The sequence below is a fragment of the Chlorocebus sabaeus genome, chromosome 29 (assembly GCF_047675955.1).
Source record: "Chlorocebus sabaeus isolate Y175 chromosome 29, mChlSab1.0.hap1, whole genome shotgun sequence".
NCBI classification, from domain to species: domain Eukaryota; kingdom Metazoa; phylum Chordata; class Mammalia; order Primates; family Cercopithecidae; genus Chlorocebus; species Chlorocebus sabaeus.
The window spans coordinates 3512787-3522691 of record NC_132932.1 but is presented as its reverse complement, the minus strand read 5'-3'; the positions used below and the strand labels follow the sequence as shown (position 1 = coordinate 3522691).

Below are 9905 nucleotides of genomic sequence, written 5' to 3'. Positions count from 1 at the left end.
TATGTGAAGGAACCACACTGCTCAGTCTTAAACAATACCACCTGAGAGAAGAGGTATGGGGAGGTGTTCAGTCTTTGTTGTCTGATTTCCTCCAGTCTTTGAAATCAATAGACCTTGCTGGTCCTCATGTAAGAAATCTTATCTGGACTTCTCTCAACTGACTAAAGCAGAGCATTGTGAAAATACAGCCACCATTATCTCTCTCCAAGGGAATCCTCATGTAACCATGATAGGTGTGTGGCCTGATGCCTATATTCATCTTCTCATCTGTGTGTCAAGGAGTATGGGGCTAGGGTTTTGGGTTTTTTTTTTAGTTTTTGTTTTGTTTGTTTTGTTTTGTTTTTGAGAGACAGGGTCTCGCTCAGTCACCCAGGCTGGTGCTATCATAGCTCACTCCAACCTTAAACTTCTAAGCTCAAGCAATCTTCCTGCCCACTACTGGCCTTAAATTTTTTTTTTTTTTTTTTTGGTAAAGTCAGGTTATCACTATGTTGCCCAGGCTGGTTTTCAACTCCTGGCCTCAAGTGATCCTCCCACCTCAGCCTCCGAAGTAGCCGGGACTACAGGCATGTGCCACCACACCCAACTAATTGCTTTAATTTTCTGTAGAGATAAGATTTCTCCCTATGTTGCCCAGGCCGATCTCAAATTCCTGAGCTTAAGTGGTCCTCCCACTTTGACCTTCTAAAGTGTTGGGATTACAGGTGTGAGCCACTATGCCCAGCCCCTACATTTCAGTAGGGGTGAGTGAAAATAGAGATGTAATTTTCTGCACTGCACTACTGCATTGATGCTATGAATTCCATCCATGGAACCCTTGGAAGTCCGTGGATCACAGATTAAGACACCTGTAGACATTGTCATCCCCTGAATAAGGAAACTAAGTCATTTTTATGGTTTTGTGAAACAGTAGTTCACAAACATATAAGAATTGAATAGTGGCTAACAAAAGAAATATTGGCTTGGTGTGGTGGCTCACGTCTTTAATCCCAGCACTTTGAGAGGCTGAGGTGGGTGGATCACCTGAGGTCAGGAGTTTGAGACCAGTCTGGCCAACATGGCGAAATCCCATCTCTACTAAAAATACAAAAATTACCCAGATGTGTTGGTGGGTGCCTGTAATCCCAGCTACTCAGGAGGCTGAGGCAAGAGAATTGCTCGAACCCAGGAGGCAGAGGTTCCAATGAGCTGGGGTCATGCCTGGGCGACAAGAGTGAAACTCTGTTCCTAATAATAATAATAATAATAATAATAGGACATATCAAGGAATTAACAGAAAATACTTAAAATCAAAGACAATAAAGGATGAACATAATTTTCAAGTGATTTAAAATTTATATTTAAAGGGCAATACCTCCTTAAGAACCGAAATCAAAAGTCACTGCCCAAGGAGCTTCTGTTACAGAAGCTGGCAGACAACTCTAGGAAGTAGACCCATTAAGTGGTTTCCAGAAATACTGGTTGGGCTACCTTCCTGGGCTGCATTGGTAGTGGCTAATTTCTGTAAATATAACGATATACTTTTCTCCAGTTTAGTTTAGATTGCTTCCTAATTGGTTTTATATCCAAAAAGCTTTAGGACTTTGGGCTTAGCTCACAGGAGAGTTCATGGATGTATGCTTGGAGTCCATATTTTTTTTTCCATATTAAAAGTGGAATATCAATTGTTTGAGAAATATTGGCTCATACATTGGCTCAGGTGGCTTCTCTCTCCCACCTCTCTCTACATTCATTAAGTCACTGCTTGAATTTAAGTCTTCAATAGATAATGCACATTTGTTGGAAAGAGCTCTGGATGTGTGTGCACACGACAAACAACTGACTTTCCCTCAGAATCACCTCCCAAGTCATCCAGATACAGATGCCCAGAATTGTTCCCTTTTTGCTCTCCCCTGTCCCCCAAAGACCTAGAGAGTAAGAGGATGCACAGAACCTGCTCTGAGACTATCTCCCGTTCACCCAGTCTATCAGCACATGATTTCCTGTTACTCAAAGATTGCTTGACAGGAGCGGGGGCTTAAAGATAAGTTCTGGATATAAACTGAACCTTCTGTCATTCCAACAATAAGGTGGCCCAGTGAGAAAATCAACTAAGGTGGTTTGGCTAGAGCAGACTTCAGAGGTGTTGATAGAAAAGATTTGCAAGAATCTTACTTTATTCATAAATCTTAATTTTGACTAGCGTTGATGAACCAGTATTGGTCACATTTGCCAATTTGCAGGGAGTTGGCATGAAAAATACGGTGGAAAATTCAGGTTGTGATGTTAAAGGTAACCCATTGAACACTTGCACAAACTCAGTTGAAGAGTTCGTGGTCTTGTCAGTTTGAGCTGAGTTCAGGACTGAATCTTGAGGTCCTGAAAAACAACTTAACCAGCACCTTGTTACCTGTACTTCACAGTCAGATGTTATGTATAGTAGCATTGTGGAAACTATGGCTAGGTTATGTGACATTTTAATAGCAAGCAGTACGGTGTCACCAAACAGCTAAAGGTTATAATTAAAGAACTGAGTAGAGAAATTTCAGATACTGGCTACCTAATCATTCATAGCTATTTGGCCACTGTTTTTACTAGATATTCTTTCACCTCTCAAGGAAGGTCTTACAATTGACAACATTAAAAGTGATTTTCTGGCCCGACCAAGTGGCTCATGCCTGTAATCTCAGCATTTTCGGAGGCTAATGTGTCGAGGATTAGCTGGACTCGAGTTCAAGACCAACCTCGGCAACATGATGAAATCCTGTCTCTACAAAAATTAATACAAAAAACTAGCCAGGCATGGTGTTGCATGCCTATAGTCCCAGCTACTCGAGAGGCTGAGGTGGGAGGATTGCTTGAGCCTGGCAGGTTGAGACTGCAGGGAGTAGTGTTTGTGCGACTGCACTCCAGCCTGGGTGACAGAGCAAGACTCTGTCTAAAAAAAAAAAAAAAAGAAAGAAAGGAGGAAAGGCTGGGGACGGTGACTCACACCTGTAATCCCAGCACTTTGGGAGGCCCAGTTGGGTGGATCACAAGGTCAGGAGATCAAGACCATCCTGGCTAACACGGTGAAACTCCATCTCTACTAAAAATACAAAAAACTAGCTGGGCGTGGTGGCAGGCGCCTGTAGTCTCAGCTACTTAGGAGTCTGAGGCAGGAGAATGGTGTGAACCTGGGAGGCAGAGGTTGCAGTAGCCGAGATCATGCCACTGTACTCCAGCCTGGGCGATAGAGCGACACTCTGTCACAAAAAAAAAAAAAAAAAAAAAAAAAAAAAAAAAAAAAAAAAGTGGCTTTCCTCAGTGAAGTTCCCGTGTAACATGGCATAAGGCATAACCCTCCAGGGACTTCTCCAACAGTTTCTTAGAATTGAGAGCAGATGCTAAGTCTCTGGTTGTCTCCTGACAGCACCAGATAACCCCTTTCTGGGGTCACCTAGGTCTTACAATTATTTTGTGCCCAGGGCTCAGCCTTTGATGTTTGTAGCCTTTGCTCGAGGCTACTGTTTGAGTGAACCCAAGTGTTCCAGATGAAATGATACAAGAACAAGTTCACATAATAAGGCTATTCCCCATCGCCCCCTCCAATCAGCTGGAGCGCTGCAGCTCCCCCTGCTCTTCCTTTCTCCACTGCTGCAGATTTCCAGGGCTCTGAGAAAAGGAGGAGGACGCAGACTCTGCTCTTCAGATCCACACGCTGATCCCCACTACAACTAGTGACCTGAACTCGGGAGTCTGAGTGGGGTAAGAAGGGCTCTGCTGAGGATGCTCGGGGTACAGCCAGGAGCACTAGAAGGGGGCTGACTGAGCTTTCAGATAGCAAAAAATGGAGAAGGATCCAAATCATGGAAAACAAAGGCCTGAATTCTGGTCAGCCTCAGTCCCACTGATATAGGCTTTCCCTGCCCCTCCCTTCCTTCACCGCCAGTCCTCCTAACCACAATGCATTAAAGCTGCTTGCATCCTACTCTTCTATCCTGTGTAGGCCTTTATCACTAGGACAGGGTTCCGTGGATGAGGAACCCTGTGTCTGATGTGGGCATTTGACATGGTTAGAAGTGCTCTCACATGCTTGCATCTCATTAGACTCTCGCAGGTCTGTAGGGAGCTGTTAATAGGCCTATCTGAGGACACCGATACTCAGAGCTGTGAATCAGGCTAGAGGTTCAGTAGGGCCAGGAATACTCCTCATGGGAAATGAGGACAGAGAGCTGGTGAAGAGATAACTTTTTCAAATGACCATACATCCTATGCTGTGACCACAGTAGCTCTGCGGGGGACTGTTTTAGTCTTGGTGCCTGATTGATGACAGCAACAGTTCTAAACTGATGTCCTTTTATGATGGCATTGCCAATAAGCTCTAACAAATGAAGATCATTTGTAATAGCAACAATTGGGGAAATGGCCTCTGAGAAGGGATGTGGATAGTGAATAATGATCACATGTTTCACCCAGGCTTTGGGAAAAGTGTTATAAGGAATTCAAGGTTGGAAAAACATCATTTTTCAGAGAAGTGCAACCTGGGCTGTGGTTTCCAGAACCAATGCCTTCTGCCTAGGAACCACCTCCCAAGTAGTTACTCATCTTCTACATTCCCTTAAAATGCAACAATCTTTTCCACTTTGCAGACAAAGAGCTTAAAATGTCATTTTTCTATTGGACACATGATCTCCTGAGAGTTTATTTGGTAAAAGAGAGCTAGATAGTGATTGGCTCCTCAAATTGGATAGAAGACAGGGTAGACAGGAGATATTTGAAATTCTCAAAAGGTACATGAGCTATATTTTCCAAATTTGTGTTTGGCTCTCACACGCTAAAGCATATTTTTAGTTCTTAGAAAACTGTATTCTTTTTTTTTTTTTTTGAGATGGAGTTTTGCTCTCTTGCCCAGGCTGGAGTGCAGAGGCGCAATCTCAGCTCACTGCAACCTCTGTCTCCCGGGTTCAAGCGATTCTCCTGCCTCAGCCTCTCGAGTAGCTGGGACTACAGCCACTACGCCCAGTTACTTTTTGTATTTTTAGTAGAGATGGAGTTTCACCATGTTGGCCAGGGTGTTTCTCGAACTCCTGACCTCAGGTGATCCACCCGCCTCGGCCTCCCAAACTGCTGGGATTACAGGTGTGAGCCACCACGCCCGGTCCAGAAACTGTATTCTTTAATGAGAATCATCATCTTCTAATAGGGAAACAAATAGCAATATAATATGTGCCCAAGTGCCTGCTTGGCAGGGAAAGGAATTTTAAGGTGGAGCTCAGTTCTCTGAGTATTGTCAGGATAATGTTTTTCTTTCTCTTCCCTGTAGACACGCAGGTGGCCCTGGTGACTGAGATGACATCCTCTCTAAAGATCTGGGGCATGCTCTTGGCCCTGCTTTACATCCTTTGCAGGATGTGTGTATACAGTAAAGACGTTTACTGGAGAGAATTCATAAAACTTCATTACTTAAGTCCAAGTAGAGAATTCAAAGAGTACAAATGTGATGTCCTCATGAGAGAAAAAGAAGCTCTGAAAGGCAAAAGGTCTCATATATTCATCTATAGCTTATGGTTCAAAATTCAGCGTACATGCATTGATGAGAAGGGGAGCAACCGATATAGAAATGCATATGTATGGGCCCCAGGTGCCCTTAAAGTACTCGAGTGTCACTGGGAGAAGTACAACAGGAGGTACATAGAGAGCAGAAGCTTCAGCTACATTGAATTCCATTGTGGCATAGATGGATATGTTGATAACATAGAAGACCTGAAGATTATAGAACCTATCAACAACTAGAAAGTCTATGCACATCCTCAGATATTGGTAGAGTATTCAGTGCTTCCAAAGTGGTGGGCCCTGCCTCCATCAATAGCCCCAGCCACTCCCCACTTACATTTATGTGTCAGTGTTTTCCAAGTACTTAGAGTTTATGTACCTCGCGATTTCTTGATACCAAATCTTTGTGTGGTGTCTGTATCTGTAATACAATTTTGTCCTAATTTGCCTAATTTACACCCATATTTTTTCCAAGATTCAGCTCCTATGGCATCTATCCTTGACTAACCTAAGACTTTTCCTGATATTGACTCTCTTTATACCTATCCAAGCTGAACAAACTTCTTTTTCTTAAATAAAATATAGTATTCTAATATATGTGACACTTATATATATTATGTGTGCAGAGTATGTATTGTGTGATTGGTGTGGATATGGGTGATCTAGGCTATTTTTGCCTATGGCTGTGCAACGGGTTTAGGGTGCACTTTATGTGTCTGGGTCTAATGTATGTGATATATTTACGTATATCATGTGGATATAAATGATTGTGTGCTAAACTGGAGACAAGTAGTGATGTAAGCACTCATCATGGTATCAATCTGAAATAAGCAAAAAGGTCAAAATCCAGTTTTAAGAGCGGGCTGGGCACTGTGATTCATGCCCCTAATTTCAGCACTTTGGGAGGCCAAGACAGGTGGATCACCTGAGGTCAGGGGTTCGAGACCAGCCTGGCCAACATGGTAAGGCCCTGTCTCTACTAAAAGTACAAAAATTTGCCATGCTTGGTGGCACATGCCTGTAGTTCTAGCTATGGGAGACTGAGGCAGGAGAATCTCTTGAACCTGGGAGGCAGAGGTTGCAGTGAACCGAGACTGTGCTACTGCACTCCAGCCTGGGCAACAGAGCAAGACTCCATCTCAAAAAAAATAAAAAAGAATTTACTAAAGTGAAAGTCTGGGAATGGACATTCTGTGGCACACAGACTCCAGAGAAATAGGGTCAGTACTCCAAAATTAAAAGTTAAGTTCTTTTTTATGTAGGAAAAAGAGAAAGAAGTGAGAGAGAATTGCATTTTCTATACCAGACTGGCTCAAGAGTTACAACAAATTAATTGGTTACACTTCTGCCCCCCCACCACATGACTTGTTCTATTTATAGTTGTTTTTCAATCCTTTCCAACTCAAAAGAGTGTATTTAACATTCCATCTTAAGACAATGTGAAACTGGGAGACTGAAGTGGTTGGATTGCTTGAGCTCAGGAATTTGAGACCAGCCTGGACAACATGGTGAAACTCCATCTCTACAAAAGAAAAGCAAAAATTAGCCAGACATGGTGGCATGTCCCTATAGTCCCAGCTACTGAGAAGGCCGAGGTGGGAGGACGGCTTGAGCCCAGAAGACAGAGCTGCAGTGAGCCGAGATTGTGCCACTGCACTCCAGCCTGGGTGACAAAGCCATACCCTGTCGCGAAAACAAACAAAAACAAAACAACAACAACAAAACAAAAAGACAATGTGAAAGCGATGAAGTCTTTGCATGAGAAAGGGAAGAGGGAAGTTAATCCATAATGAACATCAGCAGTTGAGAGGGGATGAGTCTTCCCTGGGCCCCTTCAGTCATTTAAAGCATTTCACAAATGCAGGTAAGAACGAGGCTTAATCTCTAGAGAAACCAAGATACACTTGCCTTAGTTACAGCTGCCTGGTACATGACTCAAGCACCATCATTACATTCTTTTAAGGTTCCCAATAATTTAGAGTTCCAACAGCTTAGATTTGAAACTGTAGATTTTAACGATGTGACACGCTTAGTTCCACTCAGATTTCTGGGTATAGGCAGAGCCGACTGGGTGTAAAACACGTGGCATGGTTTCTGGCTTATAATAGGTACTCAGTGAAAATTGTTTCCTTTCCCATCTCACCCACTGGTTTTGTACTTCAATTTCGATTTTGATAAACAATCATTGTAAGTACCCATCAATCATCTGCTGTCCCTGACCCTAGGGGTGGGAATTTCTCATACAAAAATAGAGCAGGCCGTCATCTATATAAAAGCTGTACACACCCAGGATGAAAAAGAACACCTCCTCCATCAACCACACACTTACAGATGTCTCTATTAGACTTAATTCCTTAAGAATGTTTCTAAGAAGGTCAGTGCAGGTTAAATGGGCTAAGGCATTACATTTCCTAAGGATGAAACATCAAGTAGAAGACATTAGCACAAATGATTTTATCTGATAATAAACATGTTCGCTTCGCAGAGACATAGGGCTCTGGCCTTGAAACAATCAGGGAAAAGACCGAAGTATCAACATTATTCCTGAGGTGACTGCACACTTTCCTGTAACTCTGGTCTCAATGAGTAGTCAGTGTATCTAGATTGGTCATCATGTTCCAAAGCCAGTTCCTCAACTTTGCAATTTTTGAGTGCACCTGGGGAGGAGCAGACACCTGGGGATGACAATCTCCACCAACCAAACTCAGAAGAGACTAGTATTAAACCAGCAGCTCTTCATCAATGATCAATTTACATATGGGGAAAAAATGCCATTTTTTCTTATTTGATAAATGCTCTTTAAAATATAGTGTAGGAGAGGAAAAAAATTTTACTTCTACCCTTTTAGGATCTTAGCAGGGGCCCCATAAGAAAAGTCAGATGAACAAGAGAAAAACAAATAGAAATGTGGTAACATGCATATCTCATATACACATGGGAGAAACTCAGAGAGTAACTCAAAGGGATGGCTAGAACTTGGGCTTCAATGCCATCTTCAGCTAAAGCTAAGGAAAATGCATGTGGGGAGCAAGTCATAGGGAGATGACCAGAAAAGTAGAGTAAATGAGGGAAAGGTTTGATTTGAGTCGAGTACCTTCTCCACTGAGAAAGGTCTCTTGTGATTTAGAGTCACCTTTCTCCTTCTGGCACAGAGAAGGAGACATCTGTAAGAATGGAGGTTTCCCTTATGAATGCACATTTTCCTTGCAAAAGGGTAACGTGTACTCTATTTTCAGAGATTTCCTATGTATCCTGTTTCCCAAAATAAGCAAATAATCAAAATAATCTTTGTGCTAGAGAGCATACTTTGTGGTGGCATATTCTGGTCTCCTAAAATAGGTTCTCACAAGTAACTTATGTAAGTAGCTCTTTAAAAGTTGCTTTTACTAAAAGGTTAGCAGATAGTGGTTCAAAACACTACAAGAGGAAAGTGCATTTAAGGTCAATTAATATATTAGCTTTGTATATCAGCCGAATGTGATATACAAAGTGATATATATTTAAAGGCAATTCGCATATTGGCTTTGTGTTGTTTCTCTGCCTTTCACAGTATTTTATTTATTTATTTATTTATTTTGAGATGGAGTCTCCTCGTGTCACTTAGGCTGGAGTGTAGTAGTGTGATCTTGGCTCACTGCAACCTCCGCCTCCCAGATTCAAGGGATTCTCCTGCCTCAGCCTCCCAAGTAACTGGGATTACAGGTGTCCACCACCATGCCTGGCTAATTTATGTATTTTTAATAGAGATGGAGTTTCATCATATTGGTTAAGCTGGTCTCAAACTCCTGACCTCAAGTGATCTGCCCTCCTCAGCCTCCCAAAGTGCTGGCATTACAGGTGTGAGCCACCATGCCCGGCCAAGAATTTCGTAAGGTGTTCCAGATCTTGAATTTCAGTGTTGTGGCTGGTGCCAACTGGTCTAAAGACTTCCACCAAGGAACTGGCTCAGCACAAGATTGTAGTTTTCTTTTTCCCCCTGTCCCATGACTGCACCCCTCATTTCTTGATGAATCAGAGATCCCTGATGAATCAGCTCTGGTCCAGACCTCTTACAAACCCTACCCCTAAACCTCTGAGGGAGGCAGATTTGAGTTTTCTTCTCATCCCCTTGTCTGTCTGCCCTAGGAATATTACACTATCTCTCTGCCTTTATTGCCATTATTTGTTATGTTGACTTGCTAGGCACCAGGCAATGAATCTATTGTGCTTAAAATTTAGTGGAGAGTGTCAGAGATGATAAATTCCTTTTCAAAAGGTTTTAATTCCTTGTTCTTCTGGGATCTTTGTTTCTCTAGTTGCTATAGTTATCCATGCTATAAACAACCCTTTCTGCCCTTGCCGCACCCTGACATGCCCTGACAAACCTAGACATGCCTTATGCCATAAGGGAT

The 9905-nt window shown here is 42.6% G+C and overlaps 1 protein-coding gene across 1 annotated transcript; it reads left to right on the top strand.

The window, feature by feature from the left end:
• The first annotated feature begins 3475 nt into the window (after positions 1-3475).
• Positions 3476-6107, top strand: EDDM3A (epididymal protein 3A). The gene is made up of 2 exons (XM_007990684.3): positions 3476-3726; positions 5285-6107. Exon 2 carries the CDS (start codon positions 5311-5313, stop codon positions 5752-5754), a length of 444 nt encoding a protein of 147 aa, XP_007988875.3. The 5' UTR covers positions 3476-3726; positions 5285-5310; the 3' UTR covers positions 5755-6107.
• The last annotated feature ends 3798 nt before the right edge of the window (positions 6108-9905 follow it).

Excerpts from the sequence above, each read along its gene's own strand:
- EDDM3A (XM_007990684.3), top strand. The coding sequence starts at position 5,311 with ATGACATCCTCTCTAAAGATCTGGGGCATGCTCTTGGCCCTGCTTTAC.